The sequence below is a fragment of the Rhinatrema bivittatum genome, chromosome 4, assembly GCF_901001135.1.
Source record: "Rhinatrema bivittatum chromosome 4, aRhiBiv1.1, whole genome shotgun sequence".
In the NCBI taxonomy this organism is placed as follows: domain Eukaryota; kingdom Metazoa; phylum Chordata; class Amphibia; order Gymnophiona; family Rhinatrematidae; genus Rhinatrema; species Rhinatrema bivittatum.
The window spans coordinates 109,946,016-109,968,614 of NC_042618.1; the positions used below are offsets into that span (position 1 = coordinate 109,946,016).

General features: G+C 47.6%; 1 protein-coding gene across 7 annotated transcripts in view; it reads left to right on the top strand.

Moving 5' to 3' along the window:
- The window catches only part of MGA (MAX dimerization protein MGA), a 660,453-nt gene that overhangs the window by 314,979 nt on the left and 322,875 nt on the right, over nucleotides 1-22,599 (top strand). For all 7 annotated transcript variants that reach the window (XM_029598656.1, XM_029598662.1, XM_029598663.1 and 4 more), the window contains one exon: nucleotides 13,864-14,556. In XM_029598656.1, the coding sequence (XP_029454516.1) occupies nucleotides 13,864-14,556 (693 nt within the window). The remainder of the gene's footprint in view (nucleotides 1-13,863; nucleotides 14,557-22,599) is intronic.

Genomic DNA, 22,599 nt, shown 5'->3' on the forward strand with positions numbered 1-22,599 from the left:
TGCTTTGAATGGGCTGCGCGAAGGGGCGCACAAAGGGGCCTGCTCCTTTGGACGCGCTCCTTCGGCGCACAGCGCATGGGGTGAGTGTAAATTTAAAATTCACTCACCCGGCCCCTCTGCTGACGTCAGAGGGGCTGGCTTAGCTGCAGGTCAGGTGGTGTAGTTGCTGATCAGAGGCCTTTCTGGTAGGCCTTGAGTATTTCCTTGTCGCCTGCTGTGATCGGGTGGGGGGAGGGGCATCCGGGGGTGTTCCTTCAATTCAGGCAGCAGCGAAAGCTGGGTGAGAGGATCGTCAGTGCTGGCTGAGTCCCGGAGAGATGGTAAGTTGGGACTAGCTTTTTTAACGGTCCTCTGGTGATTCGGGGGGGCACCCAGGGCGAGTGTAAATTTAAAATTCACTCATATAGTACCACGCTCAACAGCACTGGGCACACAAGTTCGGCTGCGCTCACAGTGGCGCACACATGCACATAAGGGCACAGACCGGACTGCACGCATATCTTCGCAGCCTGCACGCACTCCCTCGGCACACCCGGAGTGCATATCTAAGCCTCCTGGCGCGCGCATGTAAACGCACAGATCGGGTTTGAACGCCCCTAAGCGCACAAACCATGGCACCACCAGCCAAGAAAGCCAAAGCACAAGCCCTCTGCCCAGCCTGCCACATAAGAGCTGTGCAGCATGAAGAAGCTACTGCTCTGTGCCTACAGTGCGAGACTGCTCTGGGAGACCCAGGGCAAGGTCCCCCCCCAGCCAGTACAGGAATTCGGATCCACTGATAGTTCCCCAGACCTCTCTATCCCCAGCTTGGTCCTCCAGACGGGACCCTCGGGGAACGCCACTGGGTTAAATATAGACCCAGGAACCTTTTCCTGGATGGAATTCTTTAAAGGTCTGCAAACATTCGTCCAGGCGTAATCGGCGCCACCGATGACACAGACACAGCCTTCACTAGAAGACTCAAACCTCCCAGGCCCTTCTCGGCCTCCCAGAGACATGCCTTGTCCAGACAAAAGCCTAAGTTTAGGGGACACGAACACCTCAGAGGAAGACCAAGACTCCCTGGAGGAAGGGGAAATCCCTCCAGGAACGGAACCTTACTGAACCATGATGCGTTTCTTCTCCAAAGACGAACTACCAGACCTCGTGTCCGGGAGCCTGACACAAACGCCTCAGCAGATCCAAAGACGAACCCTCTTCTGGTCGGGCTCAGTCAGGCCTCACGCCATTTCCCAATACTGCAAGCAGTACAACAGCTAATCAACCTTGAATGGAATACCCCGGAGGCCAGGTTCAAGGGAGGATGGGCCCTAGAAGCCCTATATTCACTGGAGCCCTCAGCCAAAGATCTCCTGGTGTTTCCCAAAGTGGACGCCATGGTCTGCTCAGTCACAAAGTGCACCACCATTCCAGTCGAAGGAGGAACTGCACTCAAGGATGCCCAAGACAGACAACATGAGTCCACCCTTAAATAGCTATTTGAGGCGGCAGCTATGTCACTGCAGATCGCTGCCTGCTGTGCCGTGGTGACACGCGCATGCTTGTCACAGGCCAGGAACACAACCATGCCCGTCAAAACATTAGAACCAGCAAAATCTTTCCTCACGGATGCGACCTCCAACCTGGTGCGCACTTCAGCCAGGGGCGTCTCATCCATTGTGGCAGACAGAAGGCAACTCTGGCTACGAAGCTGGTCAGCCGATGCGACTTCTAAGATGAAACTCACGAGAATGACATTTAAAGGAACCCTCCTGTTCGGCAACGAACTGGAGAAGTTAGCCGATAAATGGGGCGAATCCCCAGTACCTCGGTTACCGGAGGACAAGATCAAGAGAAGCCAACGTCCCTCTCCCCGAACATCCAGGGGCAGAGGATCACAGCGTTTCAGACCGTACAAGAATACATACCAAGCACCTTGCCCCGCAGGCAGGGGCCAGTCCTTTCGGAACAAACACAACAAGAGGGGAGCCGGATCAGACCCAAGCCCCAGCTGCACCCCAAATTGAGAATCAACAGACCCATCCACAGGAAGAAGCCATAGGGGGTAGGCTTGCCCGATTCTACCAAAGATGGGTCGAGATAACGTCAGACAAGTGGGTCCTAACCATCATTTGAGAGGGATACTTTCTGGACTTCCACAGCATCCCTCCAGACAAATTTGTGAAATCTCCCTGCCATTCCCTCTCCAAGAGGACAGCATTGGAAACCACACTAACCAAACTGCTCGCCTTAAAGGCTGTAACACCAGTGTGCACGCACCAACAAAATACTGGACACTATTCCATCTATTTTATCATTCCCAAGAAAGAAGGCATGTACCGGCCCATCCTGGACCTCAAGTCTGTCAACCGCTACCTGAGGGGGTACCACACTTCCGCATGGAAACCCTACGCTCCGTCATAAGGGCGGTACAGCCAGATTAATTTCTGACCTCCCTGGACCTGTCAGAAGCCTATCTGCACATCCTGGTCCATCATTTATTTATTTATTTATTTTTGGTTTTTATATACCGGAAGTTCCTGTATACAATACATATCACTCCGGTTCACATTTAACAGAAATAACTATCGCCGGGGAGGCGGTTTACATGGAACATCATGGTCATCAGCGCTTCCTACGCTTCACAATCCTGGACCATCACTACCAGTTCCGAGCGCTACCCTTCGGGCTAGCTACAGCCCCTCGGACGTTCACCAAAATCATGGTCATAGTGGCGGCGACACTGAGGAAAGAAGGAATCCTCGTTCACCCATATCTGGACGATTGGCTGATCAGGACAAAATCTCCAGAGGAAAGTTTTCAGATGACCACCAGAGTCAGGAATCTCCTGGAGAACCTTGGACGGGTCGTCAATGCAACCAAGAGCTGTCTGTAGCCCTCCCAATCTCTGGAATACCTGGGAGTCCAGTTTGACACCCAACAGGACAAGGTCATTCTTCCCCCTACAAGGCAAAGGAAATTGATGGACCAGTTGAGAAAACTATTGAACGGTGCTCGCCCCACAGTATGGGACTACCTCAAAGTCCTCAGACTCATGATATCAACCCTAGAAGTCGTACCATGGGCAAGGGCCCACATGCAACCACTACAATGTTCCCTACTATCACGATGGAACCCGATGTCCCAGGACTACACCGTCTGCCTCCAGTTACCGGCGGAGGTACGGATCCAGCTCCTATGGTGGCTACAAGAAAACCACCTGAGCAAGGGAGTAAGGCAATCCCCACCAACCTGGGTCTTGCTCACCACGGATGCGAGCCTACAAGGGTGGGGAGCCCACTGTCAGGAACTGACGGCCCAGGGACAATGGGACAAGGAAGAGTCGGGATGGAACATCAGCCGTCTGGAAACCCGGGCAGTCAGACTAGCCTGCCTATGCTTCAGTCACAGACTCCGGGGCGAATCTGTCAGTCATGTCTGACAACGCCACAGCAGTGGCCTATGTCAATCGACAGGGAAGAACCAGAAGCCAACAGATGTTCCTGGAAATAGACCCCCTAATGGCATGGGCGGAAGCAAACCTACAAGGGATCTCGGCCACCCACATCGCAGGAAAAGACATCGCTGCGGATTACCTCAGCAGGGAAAGTCTAGACCCAGAGGAGTGGAGCCTTCCAGATAATAATAGACCGCTGGGGAACTCCAACCATGGATCTTCTGGCAACCCGGTCCAACGCCCAAATCCCCAAGTTCTTCAGCCGCAGACGAGAACCACAATCCCAGGGGATCGATGCCCTGGTCCAGACCTGGCCACAGGAGGACCTGCTGTACGCCTTTCCTCCATGGCCACTACTGGGCGGGATCATCCGCAAGATAGAACACCACTGAGGGCTAGTACTTCTAGTGGCCCCGGATTGGCCAATAAGGCCGTGGTTCGCAAACATGCGAGAACTTCTGGAGGGGAACCCTCTGTATCTACATCCACACAGAGACCTGCTCTAGCAAGGACCCAACTCTATTCTTGCTTACGGTCTGGCCATGGAGAGGACTCTTAGGAAAGTAGATGCCAAAGAATGTCTTTTTCAATATCTTTAATGGCTAGAGACGTATGAAAACAATAAAACCGCCCGACTCAGGCCGAGTTTAGCCACATCCTAGTGGCTGCCTCAGGGGCTATGAGACAAACATACATATATAAATAATGAATTATTTGAAATCATAAATAAATTAAAACATGTATAAAAATGTGGAACAATGGCATAAAATCAATGACAAATAAAATAAATAAAACAGAATCAAAGACTTCACATAAAAAATAAATGTAAAACAAGAAAGGAACAAAAGGACATGTCATTAAACCGTGCAACTTTGATGTTGCCTATATGCTCTTACACTTTTTTTTACCCGGTTTTAGATAAATGTATGACAGACCAATGTATATTTAAAAAAAATATATTTAAAAAAATGACAGACCTATGTATATTTATGAAAAAACAATCAAACCATGTGTAAAAAAGATAAATTAATACCTTAAAAGTAACTTGTCATATTTGAAACAGATTATTCTATGGGTGATTAAACATGATCCCCAGCATGGACGTATCTATTAAAAAATAAACCGTACAGACGTACATATCAAGCATTTCGCCCCACAGGCAGGGGCCAGTCCTTTCGGAACAAACACAACAAAAGGGGAGCCGGTGCTGGTCCAGGCCTCAGCCGCACCCTGCAATGAAGATCAGCTGACCCATCCACAGGAAGAAGCCATAGGGGGCAGGCTTGCCCTGTTCTACCAAAGATGGGTCGAGATAACTTCAGACAAGTGGGTCCTAACCATCATTCGAGAGGGATATTATCTGGACTTCCACAACATCCCTCTGGACAAGTTTGTGAAATCTCCCTGCCACAACCCTTTCAAGAGGATGGCAGTGGAATCCATTCTGACCAAATTGCTCGACTTAAAGGCCATAACGCCGGTGCCCACACAACAACAAAATACTGGGCACTATTCCATCTATTCCATTCTGGTCGCCGTACCTCAAAAAAGATATAATTGCGATGGAGAAGGTACAGAGAAGGGCGACCAAAATGATAAAGGGAATGGAACAGCTCCCCTATGAGGAAAGACCTAGGAAAGGTTAGGACTTTTCAGCTTGGAGAAGAGACGGCTGAGGGGGGGGATATGATAGAGGTGTTTAAAATCATGAGAGGTCTAGAACGGGTAGATGTGAATCTGTTTTTTACTCTTTCGGATAATAGAAAGACTAGGGGGCACTCAATGAAGTTAGCATGTGGCACATTTAAAACTAATCGGAGAAAGTTCTTTTTCACTCAACGCCCAATTAAACTGGAATTTGTTGCCAGAAGATGTGGTTAGTGCAGTTAGTATAGCTGTGTTTAAAAAAGGATTGGATAAGTTCTTGGAGGAGAAGTCCATTACCTGCTATTAAGTTCACCTAGAGAACAGCCACTACTATTACTAGCAACGGTAACATGGAATAGACTTAGTTTTTGGGCACTTGCCAGGTTCTTATGGCCTGGATTGGCCACTGTTGGAAACAGGATGCTGGGCTTGATAGACCCTTGGTCTGACCCAGTATGGCATGTTCTTATGTTCTTATGTTCCTATTTTATCGTTCCCAAGAAAGAGGGTACATCCTGGACCTCAAGTCCGTCAACCGCCACCTGAGGGTACCGCGCTTCCGCATGGAAACCCTACGCTCAGTCATAAGGGCGATACAGCCGGGAGAATTCCTTACATCCCTGCATCTGTCAGAAGCCTACCTGCACATCTCGGTCCATCACGAGCATCAGCGTTTCTTACGTTTCGCGAACCTGGACCACCACTACCAGTTCCGGGCACTACCCTTCGGGCTAGCCACAGCACCCCGAACATTCACCAAAATCATGGTTGTAGTAGTGGCGACACTGAGTAAAGAAGGAATCCTCGTACACCCATATCTGGACGATTGGCTGATCAGGGCAAAATCCCCAGAGGAAAGTCATCAGGCCACCACCAGAGTCAAAACTCTACTGGAGAACCTCAGGTGGGTGGTCAACACCAACAAGAGCTGTCTGCAACCCTCCCAATCTCTGGAATACCTGGGAGTCCGGTTCGACACCAGACAAGACAAGGTCATTCTGACTCATACAAGGAGAACAAAACTGATGAACCAATTGCAAAACCTGTTAAGCAGTCTTTTCCCCCAAGGTGTGGGACTACCTCCAAGTCCTCGGTCTCATGACATCCACCCTGGAAGTGGTTCCATGGGGAAGAGCTCACATGCGACCCCTACAGCGTTCCCTACTGTCACGATGGAACCTGATGTCCCAGAACTACTCCGGTCGCCTCCAGCTCCCAGAGGAAGTTTGAACCCAGCTACAATGGTGACTACAAGAAGACCATCTGAGCAAGGGAGTAAGGCTATCCTCGCTGACCTGTATCCTGCTCACCACGGATGCGAGCCTACGAGGGTGGGGAGCCAAAAGCCAGGAGCTGACCACCCGGGGGCAATGGGACAAGGAAGAGTCGGGATAGAACATCAACTGACTGGAAGTCCGGGCAGTCAGACTAGCCTGCCTACAGTTCAGTCACAGACTCCGGGGCGAATTGGTCAGAGTCATGTCAGACAACGCCACAACAGTTGCTTCCATCAACCGCCAGGGAGGAACTAGAAGCCAAGAGGTGTCCCTGGAAATAGATCCCCTAATGGCGAGGGCGGAAGCAAACCTACAAGGGATCTCAGCCACCCACATCACGGGAAAAGACAACATCACTGCAGATTACCTCAGCAGAGAAAATGTACATAATTTTCTGTACTTAGGGCCAGGCACACAAGAACACTTAGACTCAGTAAACGGTATAAAGTAAATTTTATTTGGCATTATAAGTGTTCTTGGGAGATGCTGGATACTGGGTGCCCTTTGTCTTTCAAAACAACCAGCATCTCATTGAATACAGGAAGTGACCCTTCTTTTATAGTTAAACATACATAGAAAATGCTTGTGAGAAAATCCTTCACCCATTTGTCAAAGTCATAACCTATACTTGTCTATCCTGAAAACACCCTCCTCCCACCATAAAAGTTCCTTTATCAACATGGCTTTGATGCACTTTGTTTCTTCTGATCTCCTTTTGATCTTCTGTGTTGTGTAAACAGATAGTAGGTCTGTGTTCTGAATAGATAGTAGGCCTGAATTCTGTTGCTGGTGCCAGGACTTTAATTAAAGCTGTAACCTTAGGGAATCTTCGTTCACCTGGCTCCTGTCAGTTGAGATAGGCATCTGTGAGACACAAGCTTGTATTTTGGTTTCGTGAGAACCAAGCTTCCTTGTATTATGATTTAAATATTGCCATTGATGCCCACCTGGCCTTTAATTATAGGCTTTGCAGAGCCTACAAGTTTCCCAGATCTTCCACATTCTTGAGTCTGAGGTGGTCAGAAGTTCACTATATCTCAGCAGTGTCAGTGTGAAGCAGCCTGCTGAGGATTCTGGGAATGGCTAAATGAGCCAAAGTTCTGAGCCAAACTTCTGAATCATATCAAAAGTCTAGACCCAGGAGAATGGAGGCTGTCGGCCACAGCCTTCCAGTTGATAGTAAACCGCTGGGGAACAACAGGGATGGACCTCCTGGCATCCTGGTCCAACGCCCAGGTTCCCAACTTCTTCAGTCGCAGACGGAAACCACAATCCCAGGGGATCGATGCCCTCGTCCAGTCCTGGCCACAGGAAATACTGCTATTCGTCTTCCCACCGTGGCCGCTACTGGGCGGGATCATCCACAAGATAGAACCACAGGGGACCAGTACTTATAGTGGCCTCGGACTGGCCAAGAAGGCCGTGGTACGCAGACATGCGAAGACTACTGACAGGGAGCCCTCTACCTCCACACATGGATCTGCTCCAACAAGACCCTATCCTTCACGAAGACCCAACTCGATTCTCTCTTTTGGTCTGGCCATTGAGAGGACACACCTGAAGAAGAGTGGATACTCGGGGGTGGTGATTGACACTCTGTCCTGAGCATGCAAGTTTTCCACATCTCTAATCTACATACGAATATGGAGAATATTCGAAGCCTATTGTGAAGACCACGACATCCTCCTACGGACAGTCAAAATTCCCACGATTCTGGACTGGCAACAGCGTCCAGAGTCTTCACCAAAGTAATGGTGGTCATAGCAGCGGCCCTCCGGAGAGAGGGTATTCTGGTGCATCCTTATCTGGATGACTGGCTGATTCGAGTGAAATCGGAAGACCTCTGTTGGAAGGCAGTGCAACAGGTCCTAGAGTTGTTTTCTGGGCTGGGTGGTCAATCCAGTCAAGAGTCATCTGGTTCCCTCCCAGTCCTTGGAATTTTTGGGGGCTCTGTTCGATACCTGCTTGTGCAAGGTTTTCCTTACCAAGGAACAACTCGCCAAGGTGCAAACTCAAGTGGATGCTTTGAGATCCATGCCTCGTCCCAGAGTCTAAATACTCAAAAAAAAAAAAAAAATCCAGAAAGTGCTAGACACTTATATTATTAACAAAAAAACATGAAAAAGTCTAGCTCAAATTTAAAGGGATTGTATGTAATCAAACTGGGGAAACCTCATAAAGTGCCAATAGGCTAGATCGGATGCCTATGTGGCTACTTAAACTCAAGCTCCAACTCCAACACTGTGGATGTCAGAATGAATATATAATGGGTGATGGTATACAATAAAATTCACGCAATCTCAGTTAATAAGGAGTTTTCACTGAAGAAGCACATCGACCCCAACCTTAAGAGTCAATGCTCCACCTGTAGTGCACGCACAGCATTCTAATGAAGAAGCGCAGTTGCCATCATATACTGAGTACGTTATTACAGCCGAGATATATAAGCAGATTCCATGCCTAGAAGTGATTCCCTGATGAAGAACTTCCATTCGAAACATTGCAGTGTCGGGATCGTTACACTTACTGCATGAAGATTTTTACAGACTGCCTTGGCGTTAGGGATCGTTACACTTACTGTATGAAGATTTTTACAGATTGCCTTGGTGTCATAACAGTGAGCATATTTGGTATAAGAATTTTATTGTATACCATCACTCACACCTACAGTAGTGGACTTATACTGGACTGATAAGATAGCTTAATGAAATAATATATTAAGCATCTTCTTATCTGGGGTTACCAATGATTATATATTCATTCTGACATCCACAGTGTTGGAGTTGGAGCTTGAGTTTAAGTAGCCACATAGGCATCCGATTTAGCCTATTATTGGCACTTTATGAGGTTTCCCCAGTTTGATTACATACAATCCCTTTAAATTTGAGCTAGACTTTTTCATGTTTTTTTCGTCCCAGAGTCTGGCATTATTTGCAGGTTCTCGGTTCGGTGGCTTCCACTCTCGATCTAGTCCCATGGGCCTTTGCTCATATGAGGCCTCTTCAGTCAGTATTACTCTCCCGTTGGGATCCGCTCTCCGAACAGTTTCACCCCCTTCTACCTCTTACGGCGCATTCCAATCTTGTTTGGTGGCTTCTCTTGGACAATTTACACCAGGGAGTGGACTTGGAAATGCCCTCTTGGACAGTAGTCACCACCGATGCAAGTCTCTCCGGTTGGGGAGCTATCTGTTGGGGGAGAGCGGTGCAAGGCCAGTGGTCAATAACAGTCGTCCTGCTCGATCAATCGGTTGGAGACCAGAGCGGTTCGGTTAGCTCTGCAGGCCCTCTTTACCTTAGTAAAGGGAACTTCAGTAAGAGTGCTCTCTGACAATGCAACGACAGTGGCCTACATCAGTCGTCAAGGCGGAACCAAGAGTTGACTGGTGGTAATGGAGGCCCAGCAGTTGATCAGCTGGGCGGAGCAACACCTGCGCAGGATAGCAGCCTCTCACATAGCTGGAGTGGACAATTTACAAGCCAATTTTCTTAGCCGCCACTAGCTGGACCCGGGGGAGTGGGAGCTCTCCGAGGCCTTTTGTCTTCTATGCGGCCACTGGACCACGCCCTCCATGGACTTGATGGCGACATTCCGCAATGCCAAGGCTCCCCAGTTCTTCAGTCGACGCCAGGAGCGGAAGGCTTGGATGCTCTGGTCCTTCCCTGACCGAAGGACATTCTGTTGTATGTATTTCCGCCTTGGCCGTTGGTCAGCAAGGTGCTGCGTCGCATCGAAGCTCATCCGAGCGAAGTAGTGCTAGTTGCGCCAGAGTGGCCGCGTCGCCCATAGTTTGTGGACCTCGTGAATCTAGCAGTGGATGGACCCCTGAGGTTTCATCCGTCTCCGAATCTTCTGCACCAAGCTCCCATTTGTTTGCAAGAGGCAGATTGCTTCTGTCTAGCGGCATGGCTTTTGAAAGGCGGAGATTGAGGAGTAAGGGTTACTCAGATGCGGTAATTGCCACACTTCTACAGTCTCGCAAGCCCTCTACCTCCATGGTGTATTTCAGAGTTTGGGGCCTGGTGTCTGGACCACGAAGTGGAACCATCCAGGGCTTTGGTTGCGGATGTTTGGCCTTTTTATAGGCAAGACTTGCTAAAGGGCTGGCTTTTAATTCCCTAAGAGTCCAGGTGGCGGCCCTTGGTTGCTTTCGAGGTAAGGTACAGGGCGTTGCCCTGGCATCCCATCCAGATATGGTTCGCTTTTTGCATGGGGCCAAGCATTTGCGTCCTCTGGTTCGGAGCCCTTGTCCCTCGTGGAAGTTAAATCTGGTCCTCCGCACCCTTTCTAATGCGCCTTTCAAGCCATTGAAGCGAGCAACTCTGAAGGATCTGACATTGAAAGTGGTCTTCCTCGTGGCTATCTCCTCAGCGAGGCATGTGTCGGAGCTTCAGGCCCTATCTTGCAGGAAGCCCTTCCTACGGATTACAGAAGCAGGAGTCTTGAGGACAGTTCCCTCCTTTCTCTCAAAAGTGATGTCCTCTTTTCATTTGAATCAGTCGGTGGAGCTCCCTTCCTTTGCAAACCTGGATTCTTCTACTCCCGAGTCTAGGGATCTAAAGAAGTTGGACGTGAAACAAGTGCTGTTGCTTTACTTGGAAGTTACGAACAGTTTCCATCTCTAGGACCATCTTTTCGTCCTGTGGAGTGGCCCTAGGAAGGGTCAAAAAACTTCAAGGGCTACTATTGTGCGCTGGCTAAAGGAAGCTATTGTCTCTGCATACCTAGGTCAAGGATGTCCGATCCCGGTTGGTCTTCAGCTCATTCTACTCGATCGCAAGCAGCCTCATGGGCAGAATGTCAACAGTTGTCGCCGCAGGAAATTTGCCGGGGGGGCTTCTTAGAAATCGAGACACACTTTTGCTAGGCATTATCGCCTGGATGTCCGGGCCCCAGAGCCTGGTTCTTTTGGGGCTAGTGTGCTCCGAGCGGGACTCTTAGTCCCATCCCGGTTAGGGAAGCTTTGGTACATCCCAGGAGTCTGGACTGATCCGGGTACGTACAGGGAAAGGAAAATTGGTTGTTACCTGCTCATTTTCGTTCCTAATGTACCATGGATCAGTCCAGAGTCCCGCCCACTTCAGTGTTCGTGGAAATGGAGAGTCCGCTTGGTCGTTAGTTATTTACTATTCTGCAGATTTTTCAAATGTTCTTATAGTGTAGGCCCCCCCTTACAGGGTGTGAGTATGGGCTTGCTTCATTAGTTACGTTACAGGTTTACATTCCCTCTGCTCTTTCGGGGGGAAGTTGTGTTAAAGTGGAAGTTATGGTTTAACCTTTCTGCTTGGGTACAGTGTAATACTGACAGACTCTAGGTGGCACCTCAGGGTATAGGGCAGAGTCTGTTCAAAATTTCTCTGTCTCCATCTGCTGGAGGGGAGGCAAAACCCAAGAGTCTGGACTGATCTGTGGTACTACGGGAACGAAAAATAGCAGGTAAGAACCAATTTTCCTATCCTCTTCAGGTACAAGAAATCCATTTGGAGGGTTCTACAGTCCCACGTAGTCTACTTAGGTTTCTCCTTGACCCCAAAACCTGTAATGTCTGTGGGCAAAAGCACTGTTTTTCTTGGTAAGTGAATTGTGCTATTCTCTTGCCCAGGAGGACCTGGGTCTAGTGGAACACATCAAAGCTCCCTGTGCTGGAGCTCTGAGTTCATTTGTTTCAAAGCAGCGAAGTGGGTTTTTGCCATGTATTAACAGCACACCCATGTTAGTTATTTACTATTCTGCAGATTTTTCAAATGTTCTTATAGCGTAGGCCCCCCTTACAGGGTGTGAGTATGGGCTTGCTTCATTAGTTACGTTACAGGTTTACATTCCCTCTGGAGGAATAGCCTAGTGGTTAGAGCAGTGGACTATGAACCAGGAGACCAAGGTTCAAGTCCCACTGTTGCTCCTTGTGACCTTGGGCAAGTCACTTTACCCTACATTGCCTCAGGTACAAAAACTTAGATTGTAAGCCCTCTGGTGATAGAGAAATACCTACAGTACCTGAATGTAAACCGGTGTGATATCTCAATTGAGATGAATGTCAGTATATAAAAATAATAAATAAATAAATAAAAATAAATGTTTGGCAAGGGCTCCTGCTGCAAAACTGTACTTTAGAACAATCTGTCCTACAGAGTCTTTTGGAAGCATAGAATCCAACTCCATTCCTTCCTAGAGCCATGCCTCAAAAAAAATAAAGGGTGGAGAAACAGATTATATAAAGTTGGCCTATTGTCACTCAGTATAGTTGTGCCTTTGGACTATTACGTTTTTCCCTTGTCTGTAGCTTGGGTGTCCCCATATGTGAGGACTGTCATCCTGCTTATCCTCTGAAAAAGAAAAGTTACCTTTAACAGTGGTTCTCTGATGGTTAGCAAGATGTTAGTCCTCATGACACCCCCCCCCCCCTCTTGGAGTTGGTTTCTCCAATTCTTAGCTTTATCATGGACTGAGGGACCTGCCTGAGAGAAGGAGGTGGCTACAGTTGAACATGCTTAGTAGAGCATGCTAAAAGTTTCTAGAATCTTTTAAATCAAAGTTTGTGCCAGGCTCCATTAGATAACGTCACTCATATGTGACAACACTTATAGAAATTGAACCGAAGGATGAATAATCAATCAAACGATGGTAAAATTCAGAATTCACCGTTACTTCATAGACATATTCCTGAGAAAAATAAATATATGACCATCATATTTATTTATTTATTTATTTATAATTTTTTATATACCGCCGCTCATCAAAGATATCACGTCGGTGTACAATGAACAGGAACTTACGCCGGAGCGTTATACATTTAACAGATTTAACAGATTTGACAGATTTAACTTACGCCGGAGCGTTATACATTTAACAGATTGTACATTTAACAGATTATATATTTAACAAGTTATATATTAAACGAAAGTATGTATATCATATAAAAGTATGTATATCATATAAAAGATGGGGGATATCTGCTTCTTAGTAGAAAGTCAAACTGGTCTTTTCAAAACCTTGTCTTGAATTATAATCATTGGTCATACAAATGTGATTTTTTTAAACAAATTTTTCAATATGCAATTTTTAGGTAAAATTTAACTTGAAACTCCAGTGTATTATTCTTGTTCTTAAAGGAGAGCCATCCGACACCGCCAGCACGGTTTCAGTGTTTCGGTTACTATCATGAAGAGTCATATTGAAGTCAGATTGCTTGCAGGGCATTTGTTTTGGGAAAAGCTACATGTATGCAGAATGTGGTGATTTAGAGTTTGTCCTTTATGCAGAGTTGTCTATGAAACTGGAATACTATGCTATCTGCATGTCTATAGACATATTGTTCTTCCCAGATACTATACTCCTATAGGTGCTTTGATCTCAATCCAAATAGGAAACAAAATGGACCTCCTGTTATTATGGCACACAAGTCTTCAGTCTGCTAAATGAGTGCTTTTTATTTCTACTAATCTCACAATTTCCAGTGAAGGAAAGATTCTGCTGAAATGTTGACCTATGGATTTTTATTTGCAGCTGCTTGGCCCTCTTCTGATGGTGTCTTCACACAGTTTGTTATGAATAGAGTTGGATCTCTGCAACAGGTGATTCCTGGGGTCAGCACACCACAGCCTCTGACAGGATCACAGAAGTTCAGCATCAAGCCAGCATCATTTGTGGTAGTCACTCCTGTGTCATCCTCTAAGCTGTCCCAAGCTTTCTGCACCACCACTTCAACAGAGGCATCCACTCTGAGCACACAATCACCTACTCTGTCATCACCAACCTTTACTGCCAACCCTTCAGTTTCATTAGGAAGTACTATGGTGTCTCTTCCTAGTATAATCACCAGTTCCAACTCAGCATTAAAGGAAATCACGCATTCTCCTCCTGGCATTGCTATTGTAGCATCATCTGAGGAAACCACTACAAATTCCACAGCCACAGTGACCTCAACAATAGCATTTACAAACTCAACAAAAGCAACTGTAGTGTCTACATCCACTACCCCAGTTACCTCTTTAACATCCATTTCGTTCCCAAAATCCACTGTAATTACATCAGGCATAACACTTCCAGTTTCCACAACCACCTCGACCATTGTAATGACAACTACAGCCTCATCGTTGGTAACAACTTCACCATCTTCAATGTCAGGATCCTCATTTGGTTCCATTCCTGTTGTACTGTCTGGGATTAATACAAGTAGTAACCTCAGTCAGAGACCAGGTATGTGCATGACAGTTTAGCTTTGATACAGCTATGTTTCTTTCTTCTGCTAGACAGAAAAAGTGCGCACTCAGAATTTTTATATTACTATAGTACAATGGCATTTAAGGGTCAATTTTTAAAAGCACACGCATGCACATGGACGCACCAATTTTATGGCATGCACGCTGGATTTTAAGTTCCTTGCATGTGTCGTGGGGGTGGGGGTGTATTCAAATTACACGCAGCGACGTGAACGGCCTTTTTTCCAGTTCCCTCCTAGTCCGCTCCAATTAAGGGGGCAGAAGTAAGTTATGCGCACTGGCTTCCCCGGGATAGCATCGAATGGTGCTGTCCCGGCCTACCCCTTTGGAAAGGCCCGGCACTTCGGCGCATAACGGGGATTGCGCACATGGCTGGGTCCTTCTGAAAATGTGCTCGGTGCACGCAAGCCCCAGCCTCACTCGTAACCCCTGTTATTTACACGTGTGACCCTTTTGAAATCGGGCCATTAATGTCCTGAGTTGATAGCCCCTTAATTTTTTTTTTCTCAAAACAGTGTTTCAGTTCAATTGGTAAAGTCAGCTATGTTAAAATGCACAATTGAAGGTGTACAGTGCATGTAATTTTGCAATATCTACCTTTCATATAGATATATAATTTATCTGGTTCTTTTTCATATATAATTTTGGCATGTTGGGTTTTTCTCCTTTTAGAAGCACGGGAAAATAGGAATTTGTACAGACCTAGTCTGTATGACTGAGAATCACTTTTAATACTTACTGTTTTGCAATCCTCCTCTCTCCCCTCTTTTTGATATGAGTGCTCTCCACTCTTTGGTTTGTGCTTGCTCTAAATATCACCATCTCTTTGTACTTGTTGTCATCCTCCCACTATGCTTGCTGTCACCCTACTATCCTCTGTGCTCAGTCTCACCTCCCTGTCATCTCTTTGTGAGTACCCTTACCTTTACCCCTTTCTTTAATGGGCGATTGTTTTGTTTTAGGGGATTTTAGCTATATTAGAATATTGATCTATTTTGTTTTTTTAGGGTCTTATTTTTTATTTTAATGATATGTTTATCCATATTTTACATGTATTTTTCTCACAGGACAAGCAGGATGGTTGTCCTCACAAATGGGTGACATCGAGGATGGAGCCCAACCACGGAAAACTTCTGTCAAAGTTTCAGGAACTTTGACTGGCCCCTACTGGGCATGCCCAGCACGGCACTAACCCTGCAGCCAGCAGGGGTCTCCCTTCAGTCTTCTTTTTTCTGCGTAGCAGTTGCCATGCAGTTAAGGAGCTCTTACCACATTCCTGACAGGAATCTCTTCAACTACTTTCTTGAAAAAAAATTGCCCCTCAGGGGTCTCCCTTCTTTAATTTTTCCTCCGCGGTACTTCGGTAAGTTTTTGCCGTTGTTTTTGTCGACTACCGTCGAGTTTGACCCTTGAGGCCCTGTTGGCAGTCGACGCCCATGGCGTCGGGGTTCCGTCGGTGCCCGGACTGTACACGTACTGTGTCCATCACAGACCCACATAGAGTCTGTGTTCTTTGTGTTTAGGGAGTGAGCATGATGTCTTAACTTGCACCAAATGTGCCCTAATGACACCAAAAGGTCGCAAGGCCAGAATGGAGAAGATGGGACTCCTTTTCCATGCTCACACTCAGACGCCATCGATTGCATCGACATCATCGGAACCGGCACCGTCGAAGTCTCATCGTCATCGACAGCCTCCCGGTGACCGTCCGCCATCGACGTCTTCACGGCCATCGACTCCTGTCCCTTCCCCTGAAGATCGAGGGGATTGGAAAGAGAAACATCGCCATCAACGTCATAAGTCTCGGACCGTCGAGGAATCGAAGTCATCGACCTCGGTACTGTCCGAGCCGCCTTCGAAGAAGTCTCGACCAGAAGTGGCACCGTCCACTCCTGTCTCGCAGACACCGAGGCAACCCTCACCCCTCCGGGGTTTGGGAGCCGCGATTCCACCGGTGACGGTGGTCCCTCCGGCTCAGCCTCCGCCTCCTTCTCCCGTAGAGCCAGGTCTTGTCACCCCAGGTCTCCGGGCAGAACTGGACTGGCTGTTCCAGGAGGCCATCGACAAGGCGATGCTCCGGTTCCAGACTCCTCCGGCACCGACCCCGGCACCGAGAGTGGAACCGGCCACTGACCCGTTTCCAGCAGCACTGGCACCGCTGCTTGCTCGGATGGAAGCGCTTACAAGGGCCCTTCCACCGATAATGCCAGGGTCACCGATCTCATCAGGTGGAGAAACACCGTTCCGGATTCCCCCTTCGGGGGTAGTTCCATCGGTGCCTTGTCGTCCCTCGCCACCGATACTCTCCTCGGGGGCGATATGCACATCAGCTCCACCGAAAATTTCGATGTCGGTGCCGAATCCTTCGATGCCGACACAGATTCCTTCGGTGCCGACACCGGTACCGATGCCGGCACCGATTCCATTGAGAAAATTCTCGATGCCCCCGGTAATTCCTTCGAATTTCTCGGAGCCTCAACCGGGGCCTTCAGGTACACAGCCACTTCATGGTCCTATAGGTCAGCATCCTGATCCTTATGACACCTGGGGTGATGATACCTCTACTGACACCGATGATTTGCCTTCACCACCCTCTCCTGTGGAGAGTAGAAAGCGTTCCCCTCCTGAGGACCTCTCTTTCATAAATTTTGTGAAGGAAATGTCGGAGTTGGTCCCTTTTCAGCTTCAATCTGAACAAGATGACAGGCACCAGATGATGGAGTTGCTCCAATTCTTGGATGCCCCCAAAGTCATCACCTCTATTCCAATTCATCAGGTTTTTCTGGACCTTCTAAAAAAGAATGGGGAATCCCCTGGATCTGTTGCTCCAGTAAATAAAAAAACTGACTCTACCTATCTCGTACAGTCAGCACCTGGCTTTCAGAAACCACAATTAGACCATCACTCTGTTGTGGTAGAATCAGCTCAAAAGAAAGCTAAACGAATAAAGCCACATTCTTCCATACCTCCTACTAAGGAAAATAAATTCCTAGATAGTATAGGTAGGAAAGTATACCAAGGAGCTATGCTGATTTCCAGAATAGCTTCTTATCAATTATATATGACCCAATACAATAGGGTCATCTTGAAACAAATGCAGGAGTACTCTGATGCCTTGCCAGAGCAGTTCCAGCCTCAGCTTCAATCCCTACTAAATAAAGGGTTTGAAGCTGGGAAGCATGAAATAAGAACTGCTTATGACATCTTTGATACTTCCACTAGACTTTCTGCTACTGCCATCTCTGCCAGACGCTGGGCTTGGCTTAAGTCTTCTGACCTTCGCCCGGAAGTTCAGGACAGGCTCTCTGATTTGCCCTGTCTAGGGGATAATTTATTTGGTGAGCAAATTCAGCAAATAGTTGCTGAACTAAAAGATCATCATGAGACACTTAAACAGCTCTCATCTATTCCTTCTGACTTGCCTTCTAAACAACCATTTAAGAAGGACTCCAAAAAGTCATTCTTCCATCCACGGAAGTATTATCCCCCACTAGCCAAGTCTAAGCCTGTGAGGCCTTACCATAGAGCTCAGCCTCGCCAGTCTCGAAAACAAAAGCCCGCAGCAGCTCCACAAACTGGCCCTGCATCGGGTTTTTGACTTTCAATTAGAGAGCAGATGCCACATCCCTCTTCCAACCATACCAGTAGGAGGTCTGTTAGGTCATTTTCTACAAAAATGGCACCATATCACCACAGATCAATGGGTGATAGCGATAATTGCACAGGGTTACCACCTCAACTTCCTGTCTCTCCCTTCGGACTCCCCACCCCGGCAGGCGTGGAGACTCACCGATCACTCTGTTCTTCTAGAGCAGGAAGTATCCCTTCTCCTCCAGTCAAACGCTATAGAACCCGTTCCTCTCTCACAACAAGGACTAAGGTTCTAATCCAGGTACTTTCTGATCCCAAAAAAGTCAGGAGGACTTCGGCCAATCCTGGACCTACGGGCCCTCAACAAGTACCTTTACAGAGAGAAGTTCAAGATGGTAACCTTGGGCTCGCTTCTCTCTCTGCTGCAAAGAGGGGAATGGCTCTGCTCTCTAGACCTAAAACACGCCTACACTCACATTGTGATAACTCAATCTCATCGCAAATACCTCCGTTTTTTAGTAGGCCGAAATCACTACCAATACCGAGTGCTACCTTTCGGCCTGGCATCCGCACCACGGGTCTTCACCAAATGCCTCGTGGTGGTTGCAGCGTTCCTCAGGAAGGAAGGTGTCCACGTCTACCCCTACCTGGACGATTGGCTAATCAGGGCCACAACCCAGCAAATCGCTCGGTCCTCCCTGACCCTGACAATTCAAACTCTACTTTCTCTAGGGTTTCTTGTCAATTACGAAAAATCCTATTTAGTCCCATCTCAAACCTTATCCTTCATTGGGGCAGACTTGGACACCTTACAGGCCAAAGCCTTCCTTCCTCATCAACGAATTCAAATCCTTGTGTCCCTAGCTTGCCAGTTGCAGTCTCAACGCACAGCAACAGCTCGCCAATTCCTCATTCTGCTGGGACACATGGCCTCCTCAGTTTATGTAACTCCCATGGCCCGCCTGGCCATGAGAGTCATGCAATGGACTCTGAGATTGCAATGGGCCCAAGCTGTTCAGCCTCTGTCCTCCATTGTTCGCATCATCAATGCACTCCGTCTGTCTCTTGCCTGGTGGACAAATCAATCCAACCTCCTACAGGGCTTGCCTTTTCTTCCACCAGACCCTCAGATAATCCTCACCACCGACGCTTCCAACATCGGTTGGGGAGCCCATGTAAACAATTTACAAACTCAAGGGTTCTGGTCACCAGAGGAAGCCAAACACCAGATAAATTTCCTGGAACTGAGAGCAATCCGATATGCTCTCAGGACCTTTCAAGATTGCCTATCGAACCACACAATCTTAATTCAGACGGACAACCAGGTGGCCATGTGGTACATAACCAAGCAGGGAGGCACAGGCTCCTTCCTTCTGTGTCACGAAGCTGCGCAGATTTGGGCAGAAGCCCTCTCCCACTCCATGTACCTCAGGGCCACCTACTTACCGGGAGCAGACAATGTATTGGCAGACCAGCTGAGCCGCATCTTCCAACCACACGAGTGGTCACTCGACCCCTTGGTAGCGACCTCTCTGTTTCACAAATGGGGTTATACCCATATAGACCTCTTTGCGTCCCCTCAGAACCACAAAGTGGACAATTATTGCTCTTTCATTCGGAGCCAGCACTCTCGGCCGAAGGATGCATTCTCCCTCACGTGGACAACCGGTCTGCTTTATGCATTCCCTCCACTTCCTCTTCTGTCGAAGACTCTCATGAAGCTACGTCAGGACAGGGGAACTATGATCCTGATAGCACCGCACTGGCCATGCCAAGTGTGGTTTCCCATACTTCAGGATCTCTCCATCCGCAGGCACATTCCTCTGGGAAAGGACCCGCATCTGATCACTGAAAACAATGGATGCCTCCTCCATCCCAACCTCCAAGCCTTGTCCCTGACGGCATGGATGTTGAAAGGTTAGTCCTTCAGCCATTTAACCTTTCGGATTCCGTTTCTCGTGTCCTGATCGCTTCACGAAAGCCTTCCACAAGAAAATCTTATTCTTACAAATGGAAAAGGTATACATCATGGTGCACTTCTCAGTCCCTTGATCCCCTTTCCTGTCCAATTTCTAAATTCTTGGACTATCTCTGGCATCTATCAGAATCAGGTCTAAAGACCTCTTCCATTAGAATGCATGTCAGTGCGGTAGCCGCCTTCCATAAAGGTATCGGGGGTGTCCCTATTTCAGTACAATCCCTTGTAACACGCTTTCTTAAAGGCTTGCTCCATTTGAAGCCACCTTTACGCCCTCCGGCCCCTTCTTGGGATCTTAATCTGGTTCTTGGTCGCCTTATGAAACCTCCTTTCGAACCTCTTCACTCCTGTGACCTAAAATATCTCACATGGAAAGTGTTATTCCTTTTGGCTATCACTTCAGCTCGCAGGGTTAGTGAATTACAGGCCCTAGTTACCTATCCGCCTTACACTAAACTCCTGCAGGACCGGGCGGTACTCCGCACTCACCCTAAATTCTTACCTAAGGTAGTTTCGGAGTTTCATATTAATCAATCCATTATACTACCTATCTTTTTTCCCAGGCCCCACTCCAACTCCGGGGAACAGACTCTGCATACCCTTGACTGTAAACGTGCTCTAGCTTTCTATCTAGACCGTACAGTTGCCCACAGGAAGAGCACTCAATTATTTGTTTCTTTCCATCCTAACAAGTTAAGGCAACCTGTGGGTAAGCAGGCTCTTTCCTCCTGGTTGGCGGACTGCATCTCATTTTGCTATCAGCAAGCTGGCATTCCTTTCCAAGACCGTGTCAAAGCACACTCTGTGAGGGCCATGGCGACTTCAGTAGCACACCTTCGATCGGTGCCGCTTCCTGACATCTGCAAGGCTGCCACCTGGAGTTCCCTCCATACATTTGCAGCTCATTATTGCTTGGACAAAGCTGGAAAACAGGATTCCATCTTCGGCCAGTCTGTCTTGCGTAACCTTTTTCCAGCATGATGTACCAACACCCTTCCACCTCCCGGTAGGGTGTGGATGCCCTCTACCAAATTTCACCCCAGTTGTTGTGCCTGTTGCACGCCGTTGGGTACATTTGGTGCAGGTTCGGACATCCTCAGCTCGGTACTCACCCATTTGTGAGGACAACCATCCTGCTTGTCCTGTGAGAAAGCAAATGTTGCTTACCTGATGTAACAGGTGTTTTCACAGGACAGCAGGATGTTAGTCCTCACGAAACCCGCCCGCCACCCCGCGGTGTTGGGTTAGTTTTTATTTTATTTTCGGCACTGCCTGTAGCTTTGAAACAAGACTGAAGGGAGACCCCTGCTGGCTGCAGGGTTAGTGCCGTGCTGGGCATGCCCAGTAGGGGCCAGTCAAAGTTCCTGAAACTTTGACAGAAGTTTTCCGTGGTTGGGCTCCATCCTCGATGTCACCCATTTGTGAGGACTAACATCCTGCTGTCCTGTGAGAACACCTGTTACATCAGGTAAGCAACATTTGCTATTTCAATAATTGTATACTGCCAATCAAAATATCTTAGCAGTTTTTAGAAATACATTGATAAATTACTATACATTAAAAAAAATAAATCACATTATAGTAAACAAGACAAATAGTCAATACCAAGAATAAAATTTTAAAAAATCTTCTGTGCATGCCTCCACACTTGATACATGCCTATATAATGTCATGCATCAAAACTAAAATATAAAATAAAACATACAGACAATAAAATGAGGCAGGGCACAGAGATAAAATTAAAAATAAAATAATACAAAAAAACATATGATATCCATAAAACCAGACCTTGCTCTAAAATTACTTAATAACCAAACAAGTTCCCTGTACGTACCTGCATCAGTCCAGACCGTGGGTTATGCCTCCCTTACAGCAGATGGAGACAGAGAAAAACTTGCAGGGCGCCCTCTGATAAGCAGTCGCACCCCCTGCGTCCCTCCAGTATTCTTCTGTCTCCAGCAGATGAAGGAAGGCAGAACCTGCGGTTCCGCTTTCACGACAATCTAAGTCTGGGGGTTGGAATTTTGGGGAAGGGTTTGGATCCCCTGTTTCCCTCCATATTTCCTTCTCCCTCTGAATGGATCACTTTAAAAAAAAAAAAAAAAAAAGTATGTGCAAAGAACTTTGAGGAACATTTGTTTCCCTACTTCTTTATTGATAAATAATTTTAACACAACCTGAGGGTTAGGAAGTTTTGCATTTCCACCCGTTTTGAGATTCAGGTAGGTGTTCTTGTCCATCGGTCTCCTGGCTCGTGGGGTGTAAGCTGGTGGTCTAGCCTCTCCCCCTGCGCTGCAACCGGCAGCCTGGAGAAGTCTTGCCTCAGGGCAGTGCTGACTGAGACGCAGTTTTCCTCAGCCAGTCCCTGTTTGCTTTGCTTACAGGCGGTTGCGCCTCTATTTTCGGAGTGGAGGGTAGTCTGTCTTACCTGCTTCTGCCAGGCTTCAGGGG